We start from the raw sequence: 27,405 nt of genomic DNA on the forward strand, positions 1-27,405 counted from the left end.
GGTGACTAAACAACAACAAGCTTCCTTACAGATGCCGTTTTCTATAAACTGCAACCCCATGAGGAAGAGATTATTATTCCTCTTTGGGTGATGGTTTAGTTGCTAAGTTGTGTCTGACTCCAGGGACCTCATGAACTGCAGTCTGCCAGACTCCTCTGGTCCATGGGATTCTCCAGGCAAGAATACTGGCTATTTCCTTGCCATTTCCTTCTCCAGGGGATCTTGCCAACCCAGGGATCGGACCTGGGTCTCCTGGGCTACAGGTGGTCTCCTGCATTGCAGGCAGATTCTTTACTGACTGAGCCACCAGGGAAGGCTTTTTTCCTCTTTCACAGATACATAAACTTGCCCAAGATCACAGAGCTAATTGGAGGGAACGCTGGGATTTGAATACTGGCAGGCTGATCCCAGAGCCCACCCTGTTACCTTCTCTGCCACAGGCCTTCCTGACCATGGTCATTAAGACTTCAAAGTGAGCCGAGGACATGTCTAACATACTCTATCCACTAACCTTGCTCCTCCGACGAGCAGGAAGAGAAACTGATGGCCCTAAAGGGGGTTGTTCCCACAGGAACCCACCAGCACCAAACAGGGATGTTTGAGTGTGCTGTCTGACACTTAATTAGGCAGTAATGTTGTATTTTATTTCAGCAGGTAAAGAAAGAAAGGCTTCCTTAGCAATTTTCAATAGTCAGTCAACTGAACTCCCCCGTAACTTACCTCACAGATGAAACTATAAATTATCACTGTGCCTGCAGTTACCTCGCCATTTCAGTCTCCAAAATATCTGCTTATATATTCATCTTTGATAAGTGCATCTATTCAGCCTGGTTGGATATGACTTGAAAGGGTAGCATAGGTGGAAGTATTGATAAAAATGTTTTAGAAACAAGATAAGGAGCCTGCTTTTCCATTACTGTCCCTTCTAATTTGTCCTCCAGCAACACTGAAGGCAAGTGGATCAGTGTTTTAAAAAATGAAGCTGAGGTTAGAGTTCTCCAACAGGTAGTTGGATAAAAATGACTTCAAAGCATGGTCTATACATTTGTGAAATGCAAATTCCCTTTCAGATAAAAACCCTCTGCTCTTCCTTTGTGTTTCTTTGAGCACAGTGTTTCTTACTTATTTTATTTTTCAGAAAAGTTTCACAATCCAACAAAAAGAGGATGACTTAAATTCTTGGATTTTGGTTAACTAGGTATTAATTAATGGAGCCAATCTTTTCCAACAAAAAGGCAATTGTGAGGATATCTTTAAATTTAAAAAATAATTATAAATCTTCCTAGAATTTGATAGAAGTGGTTATTAGCCTAATTTTTAAACTGATAAATAAATTGGAGACTTTTCTTTTTAATCTATAGGTATTATTTGTTGTTGTCTGCTGTTTAGTCACTCGGTCATGTCTGACTCTTTGCAACCCCATGGACTGTAGCCCACCAGATTCCTCTGTGATTCTCCAGGCAAGAATACTGGAGTGGGTTGCCATTTCCTGCTCCAGGGTATCTTTCCAACCCAGGGATTGAACTTGCATCTCCTGCATTGGCAGGGGAATTCTTTACAACTGAGCCACCAGGGAAACCCGTTTAATAAGAGGGCCTAGAATCTTAAATCAAATCCCATCTCTGTCATATACTAATTCTATGACCTTGGGAAAGTTATTTCACTTGACAAAGGTTTAGTTTCCCTCTCTGTAAAAATGGGGGAAATAATAGTACTGCACCATGCTTATCATATGGTGGTGGTGTTGTCGTTTACCAGCTAAGTTGCCTGTGATTCTTTGCGACCCCGTGGACTGTAGACCACCAGGCTGCTCTGTCCGTGGGATTTCCCAGGCAAGAACACTGGAGTGGGTTGCCATTTCCTCCTCCAGGGGATGCTTACCACAGTCTCTGGCATATAGCAATGCCTCTGTGAATGCCAGCTATTCGTAGGTAGAGGGTAAAAAAATCTGCCTGAGCTATAGGCCCCCAAGCTAAAGCAGAACACCTATCCGTACTCACACCCCCATCTCCTGTGCTATCTGATCACCTACTGTGTCCTAAGAGGAATATTTGCCCATGCCGAAACTTCTGCTGAGAGCTGATTTTATTTTCAGCTAAGTACTCTGAAAGGAGAAATTGAAAAGCAAAACCCTCCCACACACTGGACATAGCTGCTGACAACCTTAAAGGAAATATAAGTAAATAAATGTAAACACACATGACAAATATTGTACAGGACATATGCTGCATAAATATTTATAGCAATATGCTTTGCATTCCTGAATACACTCTGCCCGCCCTCTGGAGACCAATTTACGGGTAAGGCTTTCCACCAGAATGTCTGGCTGAGCACTGGCGAGTTAGATTAAGTGTTGGCAATGTCTGTTTTGAGGACATTCTGTGTCTTCACACCAGCCCAAGGCTCTCTACTGTTCCTTTTTTCTGCCATGTATTTTCCCTGAAAAACTAGCTCAGGTTGCAATGAGAACAGCATTTTGACTGCAAAAAGCTAACATATAAACTAAAGCCTAGCAAGAAAGGAGTAAGAAGAGGTCATGAAAGGAAAGGGACAGACACTGAAAAGCCAACTGCTTTGCCGTAAAGAAATAACAACACACCAGGGCTTATTATGGGCTACCAGGCCAGCCAAACTCTAAAGGTGTATATTATGCTACTCAGCACCACCCCCGAAGGCACCCGGCATTTAGAGAGCAGGATCAAGAATGGAAAAAGCAAATCTTTACGAGCAGAGGCACCCGAGGAGGGCCCTGTCACCCAGAGCAACAGCAGGGTCCCTTACAGGCAGCGTTTTGCCGTCCTCTGCACACACACACATGATCACTTCCACGTTCCTCTGTGTGGTCTTGTTGTACTTGTCAAAGTCGCCTTGTAAGAGAGTGATGTAGATGTCATTCCTGACGTCCCCTGAGGCAGAGGGAGAGAGACGAGAATTGGAGTCTCTGCAGCAGGAGAGACGTCAAACAGAGGGCGCGGGGAGTGGGGGGTTGGTGGAACTGCCCCACCTTGATGTCTGTTAATGACACTAAAATCAGAACTACTTGGAAAAGCATTTTTACTTCATCAGGGAGACTGGAGCAGTAGGTGACAAGAGGATGGAGGAACAGTAGGAAATCAGTTGCAAAAGGGGAGGTGGTCACAATTGGCCATGTTTTTCTCTCCATTAAAAATCATTTAATTTTCATTCTCTAGTGACACCTTCTGGTAAGGCGAAGTAAAGCTTCAGTTGGATTGATCTTGGTGCATGAATAACAACCACGGACAGTTCTCTCCATGGGTCTTTTACTGTGCAGAAGGAGACAGAGTGACTTTCCACATGTGTCCAAGTAACACAGACAGGGTCAGGGACAAGGTAGGGAGGGTCTTCAGGAATTAAGGGGGTGGTGATAATTGAAAACCCTGCAGGGAATGTACAGGAACTGATGTCTTAGTAAAGACAGGCATAAATAAAATATGACTCCAGTGGACCACAGGTCAGCTGTGGAAAGAAGGGGTTAGTCGGTGAAAGCGGTCATGGATGCAAGTACTAGACTCAAGTTTAAGGCAAATAGGCAAGTTTCAAAAGAGTATTAATATAGAATCTCATTTACTTTTTTTTTTATTACATACACATTTGGAAACTACATATAGTCGTGGTTACTTTTGGAGACAAAAGATTTAAGAGAGCTTTTACTGTTTCACTGTATTCCTTTTTCATGTTATTGGACACTTTACTTTTTTATTTCTGTAATAAAAAAAATGGCTTAACAATTTAAGAAAATGACCATATTCACCCCCAGAAAGAGTGAAATTATTTCACATGAAGTAAAGTGGATGTCCATGGTAAATTATTAAGTGATAAGTCAGTCACAGAACACTGTGCAGAGTATATCAAGTAATGGGACAGAAAGTATATAAAGTGTGATTCCATTTGTGAGGAGAAGTGCATGTGTATATATTCATGTATTTATGTTTATAATGTAAATGCATATATTTTTTGATATACAGATGTTTTCAGCAGGGAAAGACATAGAGAAAAGCAGTAGAAAGGAAAGGAGCTGGCTGTTGAAAGACAAAATGGATCAGGGAACCTAGACCCCCCCTCGACCCCTCCCGGCGGAAGGAGAACCTGGCATGATGATCTCTGGGAATCCCAGCTTCCTGGCCACCACGGTGGTCCTGTCCACGAGGTGTGGGTAGTCCTTGCGGATCTGAATGATGTCACCCACGAGCATCTTCATGGTCACCCAGAGGCCTGGAAGGGAGCACTCAAGATGAAGAGCCAACTTCAAGGTGCTCTCTCAGCCTCTCCCTCCCATGGTCTCTCCCCTTGTTCTCTCCCCGGAGGAGATCGTGGAAGCAGAGACAAGTGGCCACAGATGCAATGACCCAGCCCTGGGGGGGGACGGAAGTTGGGATGCAAAGAGCTCTGGAGTGAGACACCTCTGATTTGAATCCCACCAGTTACTTCTAGAGGGCCAGCTTCTGTCACTTCATCATACCCCTCTCAACCCAACCTGTGTAAAGTGGGCTTGATCCCACCTATCTTATAAGACTGTAGGAAGGAAGGAAGCAAACAAGGAAACATTTCAGTGCCTGACACACAGGAGAGAGTCAGGATGCACCAATTCCTCTCTCCCTTCCAGCACAAGAACAGGTCTCCCTTCTGTTTCTCGGGCAGAGATTTCCATCTCTGTAGATCACGAGACACCACTCTTCACAATGGCCTGTCTGGAAGGAAGGCTATGTCTCCCAGAGTCTAGGGGTTTGATCTGGTTGCTGTAGAACCAAGGGAGCCCAAGTTGAAGTCAGGTCTGGCCTGTTTGGCCAGCAGGCACTGTACCTTGCCCTCCGCTGTCCCCCTTGGAGGCGGTGACTTTGCCCAGCAGGGTGTGCAGGAAGTCATTCTCAGCTGTCACCCTAGACAGGAAAAGAGAGCACAAAGTGCTTGCATGATACCCTCACAGGCTCCCCCCTTGTGATTTCAGGGGCTCCAGAAAGTTGCCCAGGTATTCTACACACCTTAGGTGAAAAGGGAGCCTGCCCGTGTCAGCTCAGAGGGTACCTGCCATCAAGAAGCACATCTCTCTCTTTCACAAAGCAATATGGCCCTGAAACTTGGAGAATACCTAGGCTACAAAGTAGAGGCCATTTGTATTCCTAGGAAGATTCTTAAAAAGAAAGGTTCCCCAAGCCCTCAAAGTGCATATCTGCTCAGCAATGTGGCAAAGCTTTAGCTGCTCATGCTAAGTCCTAATCACATGCTAAATCCAAGTCACTGACCTCATTATCTGTTAAAAAAAAATCCTCCTTAAACAAATGAGGACGATATTCTCAAACTTGGGGTCTTATTCTCAAACTTTTTTAGATCAAGGAAAGGACGTTTACCTTCCTCGCTGCCTCCTTTCAAGGCATGGACATTTGTGCCCATGAGGATGAGGTCCTGATTCCCTGTTATAGGCCCTGATATGCTGCTGCTTCATGGTCCCGGCCACATTTGCACTTGATGCACTGACCTGTTGTCACCTACCCTTTAATTCCCCACCGAAATATAAGCTGCATGAAAACAGCCACGTCGACCTTGTTCACCACCACATGCTCTACGCCTAGCAAGTGCCCAGCTCTCTGCCAGCTTTCAATCAAAGCTTGTTAAATAAATAACATCTGATGAATGAACAGGTTAAAAGCTGGATGGATTTGAATGCCGAGGCACTGAGACCATCATTCTTACCCTTTCCTCTTGGAAGGTCCTAACTGGCTATTATCAACTCAAGGAACCAGTTCATCCTGCTTCTGAGTGGCCCTCAATCAGGAAAAATGTGGTTTCAGAGAATAGAAAGTAATGGGAAATCACTCACGGGTGAAAAGGAATGAAGTGCTGCTTTTCCTCATCACTTTCCGCTTTCCCCTTGATGATGTCTGTTATATCCATAACTAGAAAGAGAAGAGAAATGACTTAATGGTTTAAGCCCTCTCGCCCCCAGGAAGGGATGACAATGGGATGAGATAGTAGGGCAGGAAGCTGGGACAGGAAAACTTAAAAAGGCAGGAAAGCCAGCATCAGCCACCTGGCAAATGCCTTTGGGTAAGCTGGGCTGGGAGGATGGCAGCCAGAGAAATGTTTAAGAGCCAGAGGCTTAGCAGAGGCCTAGGGGAAAGAGTCAGAGCCACGCCCATGGAACTAAGCAATTAGGTTTGCTTCTGACATGTTTCTATTAAAGGTCTACTATACTGACAAAATCCAAGCACAGTGACTCCCTGTAGGATCTGAAGAGCTAATCACCCTCTTATAAACGTGCTCATATTCACAGACACGTATCTGGGGATCCTTGAACCCTACATTTCCAGAGGGATCCTGGATCTTCTGAAACTTCTCCTTAAATCAGCCACTGAAGGTCCATAAAACCAAGGTAAAGAACTCTTTCCCCAGAGCAGGGATTATAGAAATGGGGGCAGGGGGAAGAGCATTGAGACTTGCTAGCCAAATAGGGCCAAAATCCTAGTAACAAGAAATTCCTCAAACACTCCAGGCCCCCATCAGGGAGCCAATAAAACTGCCTGGGTAATGATCAACTAGTGACTGTATCTAGATCAAAAGAGGAGTTAGGGAGCTGAGAGAAAGAGGGGAAACTGTTACTTGAACCTGATCAGCATCCATTCTTTCTGATAAACAGACACTCCCCTCACCTATTCTCAGTGAGCTATATTTGGGTAGAACAATCTCCCTCTGGCTCCAGAGTTATAGCCTGGGGGATCAAGGAACCAAATCCCCCTGCCCAGAAAAGTACTTTGGGGATGAGCAAATGACATATATTTTAGCTCCTGGGGCTTCTCCTGAAATTAATGGGCTGCTAAGCAGGTAGGATGCAAACTTGGAAGAGCTAGCCAACTAATTGGACAGCCACCTTCAGAATAAGTCAGCAAAACGACACAGGAGCTGAGAGATAGAGAGATGAAAATTCATTTGAGTTCCTGGATCCAGCAATGCCTGAAGCAATCTATCCCTAAATCTTTCATTTACACCAGATTGCAGTCACTGGAAACCAGAAGAGAAGGCTAGCTACAGCTGGAGACAAAGACACACTTTACAGTAAGGCCCTCGCTGCTTTAACAGGCACGTGGTGAGGTCAGGAGTATCCCGCATACAGAAGCAGAGCATTTAGAGCAGGTCGTGGATCCACCAGGTCCAAGTCCCTCATTTTGCAGATAAGGAAACTAAGGCCCTGGGGATAAAGCTTGTCCAAGATCACCTATCTAGCTAGCTGGCAATAATGCCAGTTTAAACACCAGTTAGCTCAGGATAAGCTCATTTCTCCTATTCTGCCACTTGGCAAGAAGTGCCAGGGGACTTGTTGGAGAACCAGCTGATTTGTCATGACAGAAGATCTGGGTGTCCTCAGGAGAAACCTGAGACATTGGGTTTAGATATGGCACACAGGGATTATAAATGTTACACAACTAAAATGTTGTATTTTAACCAAAAGAAGTAAAACTGGCATACAGAATTGCTATTTCCATGGGTGTCTAAATTGCCTTTTAAGGAAAAAAAATGTACTTTAGCTTAAATAAAGTGAGTTAATTAAAAGAAAATATATTAGGTAAATAATACGGCAAGTGATAGTCAAATATAATAAAAGCCATAAAATTGGGACAAGAATAATGAAGCCTTGGAAACTCCCAGGAGAGCTGAAGCTTGGAGAGAAATGCAGGGGTGATGTTTATCTCAAGCAGCCTCACTCGGTTGTGCCAAACGTCCACGTCCACCTGGACCTGAGCTGTGTGGTTGGTGACTCATCCTGTGTAACTGCACTTCCTGTCCTGGGTTGGTTTTTTTTTTAAAGATGATTTGTTCCTCACGATTAGATCCCGCCCGTATTGTTCTTCCTTTTCCACCATGCTTGGGAGCGAAGATGCCAATGGCTCAGACGGCTCCGTGGTCCCAGCTCTGCTCCAGATGTGGGGATTTCATTATTCACCATCTTTGTCATGATTCTGGACTTAGTCATCAATTACTTTGATTTAATCTCAAGAAATTTAAGTATTAGGGGCTGTCTGGCATAGGTTTTTGAGCAAGGGAGGGCAAGGAGGAGAGCGAAAGAAAACATCTGTGAAGTGCACTCCCCTTGGACACGCGCCCCAGGAACAGGAGGTGCTGTGTGCGTGCCCTTACCTGCCACCCCAAAGGGCCGCCTCAGTCCCTGTGTGCACTTCTTTGTGTTCGTGTCCTTAAGGTCCATCTTCCCAACTCGGACTATTTGACAGATTAAGTAAATTTTGTCCCTGTTGAGGTCTTTGTTTCCAAGATCCTGTAGGGCAGGAAGTGAATAGTTACATATTGTGTCTGATGAACAAAAAGTAGAAAAGAAAACCTAGTAATAGAGAATTTGGGAAGGGGGCTATCTTTTGCACTTAGTATATGTGACATAATTGTATCATACAATTAGTCCTGGAAAATGTGGAAAACCAAGCTATCACATCCATTTCACACATAAGAAAGGTGAGTTTTGGAAAAGAAACTGGTGACAGGACTCTGGTGTTCAGTCCCGATTCTTCCACCTCAAATAGATGAGAAAAGGAGGAGAGAGGTGCAATGTCAGCTATACAGACAGCAGTTCCTACATGCCAGTGGATGGATCCAAAAATAGCATCAGCTACAAATGACTCCATCATGCTCAGCATCTCTGAGGGAGAAGGCAGAAGGGAGAAGGGAAAACCCTAACAATTGCTACTTGCATGCGTGCTCAGTTGCTCAGTCGAGCCCGACTCTTTTGCGACCCACAGACTGGAGCCCAATAGGCTGCTCTGTCCATGGGATTCTCCAGGCAAGAATACTGGAGTGGGTTGCCATTCCCTTCCCCAGAGGATCTTCCTGACTAGCTACCCACTCCAGTATTCCTGGGCTTCCCTGGTGGCTCAGATGGTAAAGAATCTGCCTGTAATGTGGGAGACCTGGTTTGATCCATGGGCTGGGAAGATCCCCTGGAGAAGGGAAAGGTTACCCACTCCAGTATTCTGGCCTAGAGAATTCCATGGACTATATAGTCCATGGGATCCCAAAGAGTCGGACACGACTGAGTGACTTTCACTTTACTTTACTTAATGTATGTAAATCACCCAGGCATCAAATGACCCCAAGATCCCAGAGTTTCTAACACAACAGAGTTGGCTCCAGCTCAGGCTACAGGTCCAGTACAGACGGGCAGGGACTCCATGCACTCACTTACTCTGGGCCCTGGCTGAAGCACGACCTATGTTTCACAATAGGTGTATCTACTATCCCCAGAGCATGGGAAGGGACTGTGGCAAGACACTTACCGGTTCTTAAAACTTCCACCCAAAAGAGAGGCATATCACTTCCACTCCTGTTTCACTGGCCAAAGCAAGGGCCATGGCCATACCTAACTGCAAGGGGGACAGAGAAGTGTACTGAACTGTGTGCTCAGAAGGAGGAATGCAGAAGCTGTGAACACACGGATGTCTCAAACACCGTGAGAAGGGTCTCACACGTCGTTGGCTTCTTTGAGTCTTAACAGCTCTCCAAAGTTCTATCATGAATACTATTTGTTGTTTAGATGCTCAGTCATGTCCAACCGTTTGTGACCGCATGGACTGTAGCCCGCCAGGCTCCTCTGTTCATGGGATTCTCCAGGCAAAAATACTAAAGTGGTTTGCCATTTCCTCCTCAAGGGGATCTTCCCAATCCACGGATCAAACCCACATCTCCTATACTGGCAGACGGATTCTTTACCACTGAGCCACGAGGAAAGCCCAATACTATTACTGTAGTCCAATTCAACATATAAGGAAACCAACACACAAGGAAGATAAAGGTCTTCCCCCAGGACATGACCTTAGTCCTTAGAGACACTGTCCGGTCACTTTGACCCCAAAGTCCATCAATCGAAATGCCACAATGTTTCTCCATTAACCCAGATGTTTTATCATTGGTGCTGTATGTATGGAGAAGTCTTGAGGCTACTGTAAGAATAAGACTGAAAACCAGAGGCAAGAGGCTAAGTCCAAAATCTGAGAACACCAGAGAACTCCTGACTCCAGGGAACATTAATTGATAAGAGCTCATCCAAAAACCTCCATACCAGCACTGAAACCAAGCTTTACCCATGATCCAACAAGTTCCAGAGCAAGACATACCACGCAAATTCTCTAGCAATGCAGGAACATAGCCCTGAGCTTTAATATACAGGCTGCCCAAAGTCACACCAAACCCATAGACCTCTCAAAACTCACTACTGGACACTTCATTGCACTCCAGAGAGAAGAAATCCAGCTCCACCCACCAGAACACTGACGCAAGCTTCCCTAACCAGGAAACCTTGACAAGCCACTCGTCCAACCCCACCCACAGGGAGGAACCTCCACAATAAAGAGGAACCACAAACTGCCAGAATACAGAAAGGCCACCCCAAACACAGCAATCTAAACAAGATGAAAAGGCAGAGAAATACTCAGCAGGTAAAGGAACAGGATAAATGCCCACCAAACCAAATAAAAGAGGAGGAAATAGGGAGTCTACATGAAAAAGAATTCAGAATAATGATAGCAAAAATGACCCAAAATCTAAATGCCACAATGCCTTTCTTTCACCATCCAAAGGTGCACCGGAGGGAAACCCACCAGCACCACCCCAGCATTCTAGTGGCCTGCTCAAATCTGAAAGCTTCAGTGTTCCGGAGCCCCTCTTCCAGCTGAGATTCAGCTGGAGAAGGAGAGTTGAGGCACGTTGTTGGCATCAGAGCAGAGATCCCCGGTTCTGGCTTCACTAGAGAAGGGTTACTTCTGTTCCAAGTTAATTTTCATGCAGGCATATGTTTGGGAACAGCCTGTCTGCTGACATCAGAGCCAGGGCCTGGTAAAGCAGTCATCCCCGGCTTCTCACTATGGCTGGTGTGGGATAAAGAGGGACAGACATACAGCATTTCTGGGAACAAGACATGGCCTCAACATGGTCCACACTTCCTGCTTGGGGGCTGTCACACGGTTACATTTTATGTGTCAACACGGAGAGGCTATGCTGCCTAGCTGCTTGGTCAAACACTAGACTGGATCTATGATGCATTTTGTAGGTCTGATTAGTATCTAAAATCAGTTGACTTTAAGCAAAGGGCATTTCCTTCCATGATGGAAATGGGCCTCATCTAATCAGTTGAAGGTCTTAAGAGCAAAACTTGAGGTTTCCCAGAGAAGAAGGAAGTCTGCCTCAAGACACTGCAATGTACAAATCCCCCCCCGAGCTTTCAGACTGCTGTCCGGCCCTACCGATTTCAGACCTGTGAGCCCCTCACAGTCACATGAGCCAAATTCTTAAAATAAATTACGTATTTATGTATCTTATTGGTTTCATTTCCCTGGAAAACCCTTCACTGACACAAGGTCTGGCCTCTCACAGCTGGAAGAATAGACTCTTCTGAGTCTCCCACTGGGAGGACAGAGAAGGACGGGACAGGCGGCTTTCCAACCACAGAAGCCCCTCCCCTCACTCGCATTTCTTGCCTTGCTCAGGAGGCACCTGAGTTTCAGCTGCCAGTCATCTCACAGCCAGCCAGTGGGACAGCCTCTTCTCTGGCCTGTCTGGCGCCTTCCTCCAACTCACCCTGAAATCCCCCTGAAATTCATCTTTAGAGGCCATGTTCATTATTTCATTTCTCTCCCCGATACAATGGTAATAGCTCTCTATTTCTTACCCTGTTAGTGTTCATTTTCCCCAGCTGATGTGAAAGGTCCTAGACATAATATATTTCCAGCTATCCTATCCCACTGATTCCCCACTATTCTCTGCATGCAAGCACTCTATTTTTGTCACAGAGATTTCTTTATCGCTCCACAAACACACAATGCTCACTTTCAACTCTAGATCTTTCTTCCTAAGCCCCCCGTCTGTACCTCTGCCTCTAAAGATTACCTCTTATTCCTCTATATATCCACATCCTTCCCATTCTTGAAAGCTCAGGTCCTGTTTCCCTCATAATGATCTCCATCCTTAATTACTTCTCCCCTCCCATGAGGAATTTTTTATATTTTGAAATATCTATGTTGGTATCTTTCAGAGTCATTTCAGAGCCACAGAATCCCTGTCACCTGACAGGTCCCTTCCTAAATGTTACAGGATGAATTGTGCCACCCCACCCCCACCCACCACCAAACTCTTACGTTGACCTCCCATGTCTCAGAACATGACTGTGTTTGGAGACAGGGAGGTCAGAGAGGTGATTAAGCTAAAATGAGGTAATTAGGGTAGGCACTAATCCAATAAGATTGGTGTCCTTCTAAGGAACCTGGGACACAAACACAGAAGAACGAGCGAACACTCAAGGAGAATGTGGTCATGTGTAAGCCAAGGGGAGAAGCTTCCCAAGAAACCAACACTGTCAGCACCTAGGTCTTGGACTTCCAGGCACTGGAACTGTGGGAAACTGAATTCCTATTGTTTCAACAAAAACACCACCCAGTGTGGATGTGACTGGTGACAGAAGTAAACTCCGATGCTATAAAGAGCAATATTGCATAGCAACCTGGAATGTTAGGTCCAGGAATCAAGGCAAACGAAGCGATCAAACAGGAGATGGCAAGAGTGAAAATCAACATTTGAGGAATCGGCCAACTAAAATGGACTGGAATGGGTGAATTTAACCCAGATGACCATTATATCTACTACAGGGAGCAAGAATCCTTTAGAAGAAATGGAGTAGCCATCACGGTCAACAAAAGAGTCCGAAATGCAGTACTTGGATACAATCTCAAAAATGACAGAATGATCTCTGTTCATTTCCAAGGCATACCATTCAATATCACAGTAATCCAACTCTAAGCCCCAACCAGTAATGCTGAAGAAGCTGAAGTTGAATGGTTCTATGAAGACCTACAAGACCTTCTAGAACTCACACCCAAAAAAGATGTCCTTTTCATTACAGGGGACTGAAATGCAAAAGTAGGAAGTCAAGAAATACCTGGAGTAACAGGAAAATTTGGCCTTGAAATACAGAATGAAGCAGGGCAAAGGCTAATAGAGTTTTCCCCAGAGAATGCACTGGTCACAGCAAACACCCTTTTCCAACAACACAAGAGAAGACCCTACAAATGGACATCACCAGATGGTCAATACCAAATCGGATTGAATATATTCTTTGCAGCCAAAGATGGAGGCACTCTACACAGTCAGCAAAAGCAAGACCAGGAGCTGACTGTGGCTCAGATCATGAACTCCTTATTGCCAAATTCAGACTTAAATCGAAGAAAGTAGAGAAAACCACTAGACCATTCAGGTACAACCTAAATCAAATCCCTTTTGATGATACAGTGGAAGTGACAAATAGATTCAAGGGATTAGATCTGATAGACAGAGTGCCTGAGGAACTATGGATGGAGGTTGATGACATTGTACAGAAGGCAGTGATCAAGACCATCCCCAAGAAAAAAATGCAGAAAGGCAAAATGGTTGTCTGAGGAGGCCTTACAAATAGCTGTAATAGAAGAGAAGTGAAAGGCAAAGGAGAAAAGGAAAGATATTCCCATTTGAATGCAGAGTTCCAAAGAATAGCAAGGAGAGATAAGAAAGCCTTCTTCGGAGATCAATGCAAAGAAATAGAGGAAAACAAAAGAATGGGGAGGCTAGAGATCTCTTGAAGAAAACTAGAGATACCAAGAGAACATTTCAAACAAAGATGGGAATGATAAAGGACAGAAATGGTATGGACCTAAAAAAGCAGAAGATATTAAGAAGAGGTGGCACAAATACACAGAAAAACTATACAAAAAACATCTTCATAACCCAGATAATTACAATGGTGTGATCATTCACCTAGAGCCAGATATCCTGGAATGCAAAGTCAAGTGGGCCTTAGGAATCATCACTATGAACAACGCTAGTGGAGGAAATGGAATTCCAGCTGAGCTATTTCAAATCCTAAAAGAATGCTGTGAAAGTGCTGCACTCAACATGTCAGCAAATTTGGAAAACTCAGCAGTGGCCACAGGACCGGAAAAGGACAATTTTCATCCCAATCCCAAAGAAAGGCAATGCCAAAGAATATTCAAACTACCACACAATTGAACTCATCTCACATGCTAGCAAAGTAATGCTCAAAATTCTCCAAGCCAGGCTTCAACAGTACATGAACCGTGAACTTTCAGATGTTCAAGCTAGATTTAGAAAAGGCAGAGGAACCAGAGATCAAATTGCCAACATCCACTGGATCAAAGAAAAAGCAAGAGAATTCCAAAAAAACATCTACTTCTGCTTTATTGACTATACCAAAGCCTTTGACTGTGTGGGTCACAACAAACTGTGGAGAATTCTTCAAGAGATGGGAATACCAGACCACCCAATCTGCCTCCTGAGAAATCTGTATGCAGGTCAAGAAGCAACAGTTAGAAATGGCCATGGTTCCAAATCAGGAAAGTAGTACATCAAGGCTGTATATTGTCACCCTGCTTACTTAACTTATACGCAGAGTACATCATGAGAAATGCTGGGCTGGATGAAGCACATGCTGGAATCAAGATTGCCGGGAGAAATATCAGATATTTTAGATATGCAGATGACACCACTCTTATGGCAGAAAGTGAAGAAGAACTAAAGAGTCTCTTGATGAAAGGGAAAGAGGAGAGTGAAAAAGTTGACTTAAAGCTCAACATTCAGAAAACTAAGATCATGGCATCCGGTCCCATCACTTCATGGCAAATAGATGGGGAAACAGTGGAAACAGTGAGAGACTTTATTTGTTTGGGCTCCAAAATCAACTGCAGATGGTGACTGTAGCCATGAAATTAAAAGACACTTGCTCCTTGGAAACAAAGTTATGATCAACCTAGATAGCATATTAAAAAGCAGAGACATTACTTTGCCAACAAAGGTCCATCTAGTCAAGGCTATGGTTTTTCCTGTAGTCATGTACGGATGTGAGAGTTGGACTATAAAGAAAGCTGAGCACTGAAGAATTGATGCTTTTGAACTGTGGGGTTGGAGGAGACTCTTAATAGTCCCTTGGACTTAAAGGAGATCCAACCAGTCCATCCTAAAGGAAATCAGTCCTGAATATTCACTGAAAGGACTGATTCTGAAACTGAGACTCCAATACTTTGGCCACCTGATGTGAAGAACTGACTCATTTGAAAAGACCCTGCTGCTGGGAAAGATTGAAGGTGGGATGAGAAGGGGACGACAGAGGGTGAAATGGTTGGATGGCATCATCGACTCAATGAGCATGAGTTTGAGTAAGCTCCGGGAGTTGGTGATGGACAGGAAAGCCTAGCATACTGCAGTCCATGGGGTCGCAAAGAGTCGGACATGACTGAGCAACTGAACAGACTGAAGTCACCCCATCTATGGTACTTTGTAACAGCAGCCCTAGCAAATTAATACACTAGATAATCATATAAGTCTCCTAGGTTAAGCCCCCTTTTTACCCCTTTTCTATGAGAAAAAAATTCACTTGCTGAAAAGAAGACATCAGATCTTTAAGAGCTGTCTCATTGGAGACCCTTGGTATTATAAGAACAAGTAAAAATGCTTGAACACAAATCATTCCCTGGAGGGTGTAAAAACAAGCCAGTTCAGAAGTAGGCTTCAACCTCTGTTGTCTGCCAATCACTTTTACTTTGGCCTCACAAATCTCAGACATTTGGGGAAACCGAGGCAGGACAACAAGACGGCAAACACGAGTTACCCGATTTAGTAATTCATTCATACTCCTTCAGGGCTTCCCTGGTGGTTCAGAATGTAAAGAATCTGTCTGCAATGCAGGAGACCTCGGTTCGATCCCTGGGTTGGGAAGATCCCCTGGAGAAGGGAATGGCTACCCACTCCTGTATTCTTGCCTGGAGCATCCCATGGACAGAGGAGCCTGGTGGGCTACAGTCCATGGGGTCGCAAATGGTCAGATACGACTGAGCGACTAACACACTAATGTTCACATCGCCATTTGGCCTTGTCCTGTGTGTGTTAGCAGCAACCCCTCAGCTGGGGGAAATCTGAGGAGCCTTGCGTACAGGCTCTTTTTCTCTTACAGAACCAGAGGGTGAATGCTCATGAGGCAGACGGACAGGAAATCCAGCATGTGCCCACCCCATGTGCCAGCTCCTTGGGCTCTGCCCCTAAGGAAGAAACTAGGAAGAGCTGACACCCAGAGGCAAGAGAAATGAGGCCACCAAGGCACATGCCTGCCAAGTCACATCTCATCCCTAACTTAAACATCATCTCAATTCCCAACTGGACATAATTCCCAGTCAAACACCATCACATCACCCAGTTTTAATTATGTGCATTGCATGGATGGCCTCCTGACATCCCTCTTGTTTATTTACTCATGTAATTACTTTCTGAACTCCTCACCCCTTAACACCCTGAGCCCAGGAGCCTACCAGTTCACTTGTTGCTGTATCCTCAGCATCAAGCACAGAGCTGACAGATTGTAGGTGCTCACTGGGTAGCACATGAATCAATAGAAGAAGCTAGAGCACCATGACCTTTCCTGCCCTGAAATGAAGATTCCCATCATTTCAAGAGAGGGAAGCGTCACCAGTTAAGCCAGTCAACCAAAGTTCTCAAGTTCATCTGCTGTGGGAAGAAGAGATAGAGGCACAGGCAGAATTCCACTAAGGCAGGATCACAGTCTCATTATTACTGAGTGACACAAACTTACCAATGCCCTTTTCTGCATGTTCACATCATGAATTGGTTCTCTGCAAAATGAACCACTGATTGATTCCCTGTCTCTCTCCCTCTTGTGAAACATCTGTCTCCTGGTTTAAGCAGGAAGCTCCATGGGATTCTCCTATTTATCAAGAAAATAAATAGGCTCCTCCTTCTAACTAATAATAGATAAAGAGCATTGAGGCACATTTATATATGCCAAGAAAACTTTGTCTAAGCAATTAGGATCTATGATCTTATTCCAGGCCTCTGGCCCATTTTTCAAGGACTAACAAACAAAATAAATCAGCTGCGCTCCAATCTAATTGCAACACAACATAATACATAGAACTTAATGGGCTGTAACTGGAAAATTATTGTGGAGCAAGGTAGGTTAATCTAGCACGTTGGTCACTCCTGGATCAAACCCACAGGTTTGATCAATGTCCAGATCTCTCCCCAGTTCCTCCTCTGTAATCTCCCTTTTTCACATGCAACACAGTGGAAAATCTCATACATGTTCTTCTCCCCAAAGACACTTGCAGAAAACACCAATATTCTTGGATATTTTAAGATCATACTCTAAACACACCTTGGTGTAAATAGGGAAAGAGTGGGTTCCTGCAGGAAATGATAACCCTTATCTCCTTCTTTCCAAGATTTCTCCTTTCTAGAACTAAAAGGCCAGGTCACTCTCAGAGATAAATCATCCAAATAACAACTGATTTCAACATTTCTACCTGCTGAGTATTGGTATTTAGCAGGATGATCCCAGGGAACCATAAGATTCCTAGTCATCTATGACTTAATTATGTTCAGAATATCCAATTTACCAAGGCAGTCAATGTTCTAGAAAGGCCCTTATTAATATGAAGTATTTTGTAAAGGATTTTCAGAGGGTCTGAACCAAAGACAGGAACTCATGTTAATTGTGAATTAATCTGAATCTGTTGTATCTAGTTCACCTAAACATTATTGCTGGAAGAGGTGTATGCTTGTTTACACAGCGCTCTTCACTGTGTGCACACAGGTGATAAAGAGATAGGGAGTGAAGAAGAGGGACCCAGGAGGAGATCCATCTTCCCAAGTTTCCTCTTGGCAGAGACCCCAGAACATAGCTCTGCACCAAGGCCACGCTTCTTCCCAAGCACTGACCAGCCTTGTTTCCAAGACTGTGTGCTGGTGAGTGTGGGATGTGGTACCCAGAGGACTGCACACACCTACCGTGAAGACCACCTTCAGGTTATTGAGCATCTCGATCTCCTTCGGGAAGCCCCTGCTGCCCCATCGCACCAGGTAGTTCTCACTGTGGGAAGAGGAGTGTCAGGCAGCCCATTACTGTCAGGGGTCTCAACAGTCATTCAAGATACCCACTGAGCCTCTGCTGTGGGCCCGACACCATGCTGGTTGCTGAGGACATGAGAGTGTCTGAGACAGCCTCTCCCTGTCTGTCCCTCCCTCCAGGAGATCACAGTCCCATCAGAGAGGCAGACGTGAGACAAGCCGGGCCATGGAATTACTAACATGTGTGTGTTCACAACCTCTTTCCCTCTCCCATCCAGCAAGCAAATTCTAACCCAGCTGCCTAATGTTTTTGAAGAGCATCAGTGTTCTCTGTAGAGGTGATAAAGAGTGGCAGAGGGAAAAGATCCTTTCCTCTCAAGGGAAAGGCTTTTATGTGTTTTGTTGGACATTAAGAATATACTGATGTGCAGCCAGGTCCTTAAAAAGTTAAACATAGAGTTATCATGTGACCCAGCAATTCTACTCCTAGGTATCTGCCTAGGAGAATTAAAGACATATATTCATACAAAAAGTTATACATGGATGTTCATAACAGAGTTATTCATAATAGCCAAAACTGGAAATACCCTAAATGTCCATCAGCTGATGAATGAACAAACAAAATGTGATATATCCATTCAACAGAACTTCATTAATCCATATAAGTGGATACAGTACTGATTGACAATTACTATAACATGGATGAATCTTTAACAGGTTATTTTAAGTGAAAGAAGACAGACACAAAAGGCCACATATTATATGATTCCATATATATTAAATTTCCAGAATAGGCAGGTCCATTGAGACAGAAAGTCGATTAGTGGTTGCCAGTAGGGTTAGGAAGAAGGGAACTGGGAGTGACTGCTAACGGGTACGGGTCTTATTGTTGGGGTGATGGAAATGCTGTAACATTAGAAAGTAGCAATGGTTGAACAAAATTAAAAATATTAAAACCATTGAATTGTATATTAAAAAATGGCAAAGTTTCTGTTATGTGAATTATGTCAATAGTAATAATAAAAAAGAAAAAATCATTAAAAAACAAGCAAAAAGAATATATTAAGAATATGTTAAAATTTCCTGGCAGTCTAGCGGTTAGGACTCTGTGCTCTCACTGTTGAGAGCCTGGGTTTAATTGCTGGTTGGGGAACTAAGACCCCACAAACCATACAGCACAGCCCCCCAAAAAAGAATGTATTTGCCCTTCCCACCCTATTCCCTTTTCAAGACTGAGTAAAGATTTGAATGATTTTAAGTAATCCATTGAGCCCATTGGATGTAGGACCATTTCCCTGAGTGAATGTCACACTGTGATGGGCCCCAGGGCCTTAGCCATTCTCTAACATACACTTAAGTAACGATTTACATGCAGTCATGATAACTATAAGTTTACACAATGATGCTATAAAGAAAACGTTCAGGATGCTGTGAGGATGTACATCAGAAGAACCAGTCCTAGGCTGGGTGGCTAGGGGAGTCTTTGCTGAGGATATGACATGTAAATAAAGCTGGCCAAGCAAAGAGAGTGGGAAAGCAACAACGTATGCAAAGGCCCTGAGATAGGATGGAGATTATGCATCTAAAAAGCAGAGCCAAGGGAAAAGTTGTAAGAGAAAACTTAGAAAGATAGGCCAGACCATGTAGGCCATATAGGATTTAAGGATTTTGGCTTGATTCTTACAGTAGCAAGAACCCACTGACAGTTTGTATCAAGAGCAGTCACACAATTCTGACATCTGATCATTTATCAGCTAATATATTCTAGCAGCAATACATCATACACACAGCCCTGCCTGGCTCATGCTGGTCAGTCTAGCTGCATCAGCAGGGTCAGGAAATCTAGCACTGCTCTTCTTTTTTAATTTATTTTTATCGGAGTATGTTTGCTTCACAGTATTGTGCTAGTCCCTGCTATACAGACAATGAGTCAGCGACACGTGTACAGATTTCTCCTCCTTTTGGAGTTCCTTCCCATTCAGGTCACCGCAGCACATTAAGTATTGATTATTGATTAGTGCCCTGTGCTTACAATAGGTTCTCATTAGTTATCTATTTTATACATAGCATCAACAGTACATATATGTCAATGCCAATCTCCCAGTTTCTCCCACCCCTCCGTTCACCCTTGGTATCCATACTTTTCTCTTTGTTCTCTTTGTCTGTCTCTATTTCTGCTTTGCAAATCTGATCACCTATACCGTTTTTCTAGTACTTCTTTAACTTAGGAGAAGATTAGTATAGTTTGCTGAGTTGATTCATTCAGTTTTTCATGCCATCCAGGAGCATACCGTTGGTTCTAAATAAATGCCCATTATCTTGAATTGGGATATAAACAAAATAAAACTCAAAACCAAGTCAGCCCAAAAGACATAATAAGAGAATTCAGCAAACTTAAAGCAAATCACCTTCTTTTTTGAAAAGTTTGTTCTCTCTGATGTTCTGTTCTTTTCTCTCATTTTACCTCTAGAAGGCTAATAACAGTAGTCTGAGCAAAGTTCATTGGAGAAATAGAACGTATAACAAAAAGAACACAGCATCAGATTAACCAATGGTTAAAATGTAATCAAGTTAAAGGAACATTTTTTTAGTAAGATCTAAAAATTTAAGTGGAATTTTCATCAAAATAACCAAGAAGCCTCCGAGACTCCATATACAAAAAATATTTTATCATTATTTCCCATTGGTTATTTCTGGACCACCATAGTGAAATACCTGGGTATTTCTCAGAACCTTTAATCATATGGGGCTTCCCTGATAGCTCAGTTGGTAAAGAATCCGCCTACAATGCAGGAGACCCTGTTTCGATTCCTGGGTAGGGAAGATCTGCTGGAGAAGGGATAGGCTACCCACTCCAGTATTCTTGAACTTCCCTTGTGGCTCAGCTGGTAAAGAATCTAAAGAATCTTCCTGCAATGCGAGGGATCTGGGTTCAATCCCTGGGTTGAGAAGATCCCCTGGAGAAGGGAAAGGCTACCCACTCCAGTATTCTGGCCTGGAGAATTTCATGGACTGTTTAGTCTATGGGATCACAAAGAGTTGGACATGACTGAGCAATTTTCACTTCACCCCACTTAACCACACATAGCATCCCCAGTAGAGAACTAACCAGCCAGGTCTAAACACCAGGCACCAGAAATTTTCTTCTAAGGGAAATAGAATCATAAATAGGAAAAACAATCTAGAAGGCTGATCTGGCCCCTTCCATCTTTGCCCAGGGAGATCTGAGTGGTAAATATGAAGGCCTACCTGGCATTAAGACAGGTAAGACCTCTTCCATAAGACCTCTTCTCCTCAGGGGAAGGGGGAGAACCATTCCAACTCTTTCTTGAGCTTCTTTTGAAAGTGAGTTTTGCCCTGGCCTGATGCCTAAGCTGCTTGCTTTTTGTCCTACAAAAACTTACCTTAAGTTTCCCAAACCAAATCTCTGCAGACATCCACTGGAATCTCATTCCATTCATCTCAATATTAAAATATTCCATTCATCTCAATATTGAAAGGTTGAAAGTGAAAGCTGCTCAGACATGTCCAAGTCTTTGGGACCCCATGGACATAGTCCCTGGAATTCTCGAGGCCAGAATACTGGAGTGGACAGCCTTTCCCTTCTCCAGGGGATCTTCCCAACCCAGGGATCGAACCCAGGTGTCCCGCATTGCAGGCGGATTCTTTACCAGCTGAGCCACAAGGGAAAAGTTGATCACAGCCAAATTCTCCCCAGCCCACCTCTGGGCCACACTGCTGATGCACTAACTTGCCTGAGGCTCACTGTAGGCACCTCCTCGCTAGGGCAGGCAGGAGTGGGGCAAATTGGTTTCTTAGGGAAATAACAGCTACCCAGCTTCAGACTGACACGGGGAGTGCTTCCCAGGTCCCCGCCCCTTCCCTGTATGGTGCCTGCTCCCTTCTCTCCCTGTCTTCTACCCTTTTTTCCTTCATTCTCTGGCAGAGGGTGGGCTCTACCCCCCATCCCTCCCTCTCCTGAGGGCTCCTCTGTGTCTCCAGCACTCTCAGAGGCATCACTCAGGCATGCCCTGTCGAGCACATCATTTGATGTGGCACATCAGGGAACAGAGCTGCCATCTCACTGATCCATTGCTTCCCTCCCCAGAGCTGGTTCAGGCCATCCATCACTTCGATGAGCCAGTAGGCCAGGCACCCTTGTCAATTCAGCTATGAGGAATCCTTGTGTTTTTTCGAGAGGCAAGGAGCACTTTCATGATCTTTGTCACAGGTGTCTTGCGAGCAGCTGGCAGGGAATAGCAAGGAGCCTATGACATGCCCAGCATCTCAAGGCGGGTGTTAAGGAAGCAGGAACACTTGCTCAGTGTCTGCTGAGGCCTAGCCAGAGGAGCTGGACTGATTCTTTAAATTAGGGACTTAAGTTTGCTATAAAAAATAGCTTTCCACCGTACAGTGCTAAGACCCTGGTGAGACCCACTGAGTATATCTGATACAGCTCTTTCCTTGGACTAAATTGGAAACTAGCTTATATTTGGAGTTAGAGGGGAGAAATCTCACCTCTGCCATTTTATAAATATATGTGATCTTGAGCAAGTCATTTGACCTCTCTGAGACTCATTGTCTCATCCAAATCATATGGAATAATGAGGATTATATAAGATCATATACAGACCTCAGTTTAATCTTCTTAGATAGTCGATCTATGTTTCATAAATGTCTCCAGGAGGGCTATTATTTTCTAAAATGAATTTTGTAAGTTACTAGGAACTGTATGGGGCTTCCCAGGTGGCTCGGTGATAAAGAATCTGCCTGATAAGCAGGAGACACAGGGAAGATCCCCCGGAGCATCTTCCTGGAGAAGGGTTGGGAAGATCCCCTGGAGAAGGAAATGGCAATGCACTTCAGTATTCTTGCCTGGGAAATACTATGGACAGAGGAGCCTGGCAGGGTATATAGTTCATGGGGTCACAAAGAGTCAGACATGACTTAGAAATTTCATCAACACAATCAAGGTAAGAAGATATCACATTCTCAACTGAAGCAGAAGGCTCATGCTCCAGCTCCAAACTATTGAATTAACTGGGATCTCAAATATGGGACTGTGTGTTGGCTCAAAACCCCACTGGAGGGGACAGGCAGTGGTCACCTGAGAGGAAGGATGGACTGAGCCACAAGTAGAGGCCAAGGCTGGCAGTGGGGGCCAGAGGTTTTCTCAGGAGATTCCCAACACTCTTTGGCCTTCCTCGAAATGAGGTGCCCAGAAGTTCCCTTACCTTTTCCATTCCCAAGAACAATTGATTAAAGTGATTACAATAATAGCCACTGCCACGTGGAGCACCATGTGACAGGCCCTGTGCTTCATGTGCTTTTTCTTATTAAAAACCTGTGACCCTGTGCGGTTGATGCGTACATTTTACAAATGGGACACCCAGGCTTAAGAAAGATTAACTTGCCCAAGCCTAAGAAGGAGTAAGTGGTGGGGCCACAGTGTGAACCCACCTAGATTCTAGATTCCAGAGCCCACACTCCTAGCCTGTCATTGACATTGAGGACACGGCATTTTCACCATTCATTTATTAACTCTCTGTTTTAAAAATATATTTTTATTCTATCTAGTGCTACCTGTTTGAATCTTGTTATTTCCGTTGTTTTCCATTAATCAAAAATTGCTTACAAAACCCTATTGTACGATGTGGATAAACCTAGAGTCTGTCATTCAGAGTGAAGTGAGTCAGACACAGAGAAACAAACATTGTACAGTAACAGGCACGGACTAACGGACTGGCTCAAAGTCGGGAAAGGAGCACATCAAGGCCGTATATTTTCACTCTGCTTATTTAACTTATATGCAGAGTGCATTGTGCAAAATGCCAAGCTGCGTGAATCACTAGTAGGACTCAAGATTGCCAGAAGAAATATCAACAGCCTCAGGTATGCAGATGATACCACCCTCATGGCAAAAAGGGAAGAGGAACTAAAGAGCCTCTTGATGAAGGTGAAAGAGGAGAGTGAAAAAGCTGACTTAAAACTCAACATTCAAAAAACTAAGCTCATGGTATCCAGTCCCATCTCTTCACGGCAAATAGATGGGGGAACAGTGGCAGATAGTATTTTCTTGGGCTCCAAAATCACTGTGGACAGCGCCTGCAGCCCTGAAATTAAAAGACACTTGTTCTTTGGAACAAAAGCTATAACAAAGCTAGACAGGGTATTAAAACCAGAGACATTACTTTGTTGGCAAATGTCCTTATAGTCAAAGTTATGATTTTTCCAGTAGCCATGTACAGATGTGAGAGGTGGACTATAAAGAAGGCTGAGAGCTGAAGAATTGATGCTTTCGAACTGTGGTGCTGGAGAAGACTCCTTCGAGAGTCCCTTGAGCAGCAAGGAGATCAAACCAGTCAATCCTAGATGAAATTGATCCTGAATATTCATTGGAAGGTCTGATGCAGAAGCTGAAGCTTCAGTATTTTGGCCACCTGATGTGAAGAGCTGACTCACTGGAAAAGACCCTGATGCTGGGAAAGAAGGAAGGCAGGAGGAGAAGGGGATGACAGAAGATGAGATGGTTGGATGGCGTCACCTACTCAATGTACATGAGCTTGAGCAGGCTCTAGGAGAAGGAGAGGGAAGCCTAGGCGCTCAGTTCTGGGGTAACAAAGAATCAGACATGACAGCAATTAAAGAACAAAAACACACATATACGGAATCTAGAAAAATGGTACTGTAGAGGAGATGCAGAGAACAGACACAGCAGGGGACGGAGAGGATGGGACATATTGAGATGGTATCACTGACATATAGACACTAACGTGTGAAATAGACATAGCTGGTGGGAAGCTGCTATACAGGGACTTAGCTCAGTGCTCTGCGATCACCTGGACAGGTGAGGGAGGGGTGTGTACGCATACAGCTGATACACAGTGTATCTGCTGATACAGCAGTGTAAAGCAATTATACTCAATTAAAAATAAAAATACACATATAATATATTTTTAAAAAATTTTTTAAATCCTACTATGTAACCATAACTCTACTTTTAGAAAAAATGCCATGGTAAGTAATATTTCCACCTGACTCCCACACCCAAAAGAAGCTATGTCCACATTCTCAGTTAGGCTGTTTTTCTACTGGGTGGGAGTTTCTCCACAAGTAATAGTGGAAGGAAAAGATGCTCAGAGCTCTGCCAACCCCCACCTCCCAAATATAGGCAATGCTGAACATACTTACCTTATGACCATTTGCTTGTTGGGGTCATAGAGAGACATGAAGAGCTCAGCATCTTCCCCAATTCTGCACACAAAGTTTCTCACAAAGACATAGAGGCTATGGGTAGGGGATGAGGAGATCCGGGAATACATTCCATAATCAGGCTGATCTTTTGACTGAGGTGGAAGGGATAAGAGAAGAAAAGAGAAAATTAGCCCTGCACCACTTAGGACAATGGAAAGTGGGCCCAGGATATTGAGAACTATGTAGGTTTTGAGCCTAAAGATTTCAACCTTATGTTCAGGTCTTCCACCAAAAGCATCTTTTGTCTAAGTCAAGTCACTTTGACTCTCTTGATCTTGACTTTGGGGAATACCGCAAACAATCTAGCCTTCCTCATAAAATTTAGTGTCATAAAAAGCACAAACTATATAAAAGAAAAAAATGCTTAAACAGACTTTATCAAGACTAAATATTTTTCCCAGGTAAGCACTGGGAGAAAATATATTTGCAGAACATACATTTGATAAAAAAAATCGCATCTGGAATATACAAAGAATTCTTGGGGTTGGAGAAGGGGGTTGAACTGCAAAGAAACGCAAAGAAACTTTTAGATGTTGGAACTATTCTATACCTTGATTGTGGTAGAGTTTGCCCAATACTATATATTAATAAGATTCATTAGATTGCAATTTTAAATGAACTAACTTTATTGTATGAAAATTATATCTCAGTAAAGCTAAAAATAAAATTGCTTTCAAATAATGCACAGTGGTAAAATACTTTAAAAACTATAAATCAGATTAGGTTAACATTGTAAAGATTATATTTCCTTGGAATCTTTTGTTGGCTTCCTACCACAGTTGGAATAACATCTTATTCTTTCCCATGACTCTTAGGTCCTGTAAGAGCTGACTCCTACTACCTGCCTCTCCAAAGTATTGCCTAAACTCTTTCACTGCTCTTTAGGCCCCATCCATACTGGTCTTTCTACTTCTTGAACATTCAGAGCTCAGTCCTACCTCAGGGCCTTTGCACATGCCGACCACCCCACCCGCCCCGATCCTGCATTGAACATCTTATCCCCAAATCTTCCTAGGCCTGTTGCCGTCACATTATACAAATGTCATCTCAGATGTCCCTCCTGGGAAAGGACTTTCCTAATGGTACCTTTTAAAATAGCTCCTGATTCACTCTGTTTCACATAACCCTAATTGATTGCCTTTTAGAAATTCATCCCCATCTGGAATTAATTACTCAGTTACTTTTTTTTACATTTCTTCTTTTTTCCTCTCTGGAATAGAAAAGCCTGGCATTAAACTTCTCATGGGCTATCTGTAGAATGAATCAAAATCTGAGTACAAAACACAATAAAACGCATGTTGTTACTGATCATCTCAGGTCATAGGACAGATGTCCCTTTGAATAATATACAGTCTGGTTAATTAGATTATTTTAAGCTTATGGTGTGCTAAAGCCTGCTTCCTTTGGCCAAACAAAGTCTGTTTCACAAAGCTCACCATCTCTTCTTTAATACGCTCTGTGATTTTATCAGTCGCTTCTTCATGTGCATGGAACAAGCTGATGACACTGGTATTATCAGGGTCCAAGATATTTCCGTCTTCATCTCTGACAATCAGATCAAGCTCAAGGATTCTGAAAAGCAAGAATGTGAGATGAGGATAAATCAAGGGAGGTGGAAGCCTATAGAACATTGGTGAGAAGTTTCCACCAGAAAGTTCACATGATTTCTGACAGTCATAGTCTCCCTTGGGACAGCTCTACACAGATAGCCTTGCGTGCAGACGGGAGACATAGTGATATAGCTCAGCCTTTCTGGGAGGTATTATAGCAGTGTGTACTGAAAAAATGTAATGCATATTTCCTGTGAACCTAGAGATTGAACAAGGATGTGTGTGCATCAGCAAAGCATTAAAAACATAAAACTGACTTAGTTAGCTAGTTAACACTAAAATGTCTGTCAAAAGAGAAAATGGCTAAATAAATCTGTAATGGAATTCGTAATGAAATTCCATGTAGTAGGCTTTAAAACTATGACATAGTTTTGATATGTTTCTTTATTTCTTATTTGGTTGACCCAGGTCTTAGCACATGGGTTCTTTGATTTTCATCTTGGTATGTGGGATATGTGTTCTTATTTTTTAGTTCCAGCATTAGTTGCAACATGTGGGGTCTAGTTCCCTGACCAGGAATCAAGTCTGGGATCCCTACCTCAGGAGTATCGAGTCTTAGCCACTGGGCCACCAGAGAAGTCTCTAGTTCTGATATGTTTAATGATACAGATTACTGGGGGTGAAATCAAGC

The 27,405-nt window shown here is 43.6% G+C and overlaps 1 protein-coding gene across 2 annotated transcripts in view; it reads right to left on the bottom strand.

The window, feature by feature from the left end:
• The window catches only part of DOCK2 (dedicator of cytokinesis 2), a 456,669-nt gene that overhangs the window by 391,469 nt on the left and 37,795 nt on the right, over nucleotides 1–27,405 (bottom strand). For both annotated transcript variants that reach the window (XM_070476853.1, XM_070476854.1), the window contains exons 7-14: nucleotides 26,601–26,736; nucleotides 25,102–25,256; nucleotides 17,851–17,932; nucleotides 8,149–8,284; nucleotides 5,837–5,912; nucleotides 4,822–4,898; nucleotides 4,108–4,233; nucleotides 2,782–2,906 (exon numbers count right to left, since the gene is read on the bottom strand). In XM_070476853.1, coding sequence (XP_070332954.1) covers nucleotides 2,782–2,906; nucleotides 4,108–4,233; nucleotides 4,822–4,898; nucleotides 5,837–5,912; nucleotides 8,149–8,284; nucleotides 17,851–17,932; nucleotides 25,102–25,256; nucleotides 26,601–26,736 — 913 coding nt within the window. The remainder of the gene's footprint in view (nucleotides 1–2,781; nucleotides 2,907–4,107; nucleotides 4,234–4,821; nucleotides 4,899–5,836; nucleotides 5,913–8,148; nucleotides 8,285–17,850; nucleotides 17,933–25,101; nucleotides 25,257–26,600; nucleotides 26,737–27,405) is intronic.

This window comes from Odocoileus virginianus, chromosome 14 (genome assembly GCF_023699985.2).
Source record: "Odocoileus virginianus isolate 20LAN1187 ecotype Illinois chromosome 14, Ovbor_1.2, whole genome shotgun sequence".
Classification (NCBI taxonomy): domain Eukaryota; kingdom Metazoa; phylum Chordata; class Mammalia; order Artiodactyla; family Cervidae; genus Odocoileus; species Odocoileus virginianus.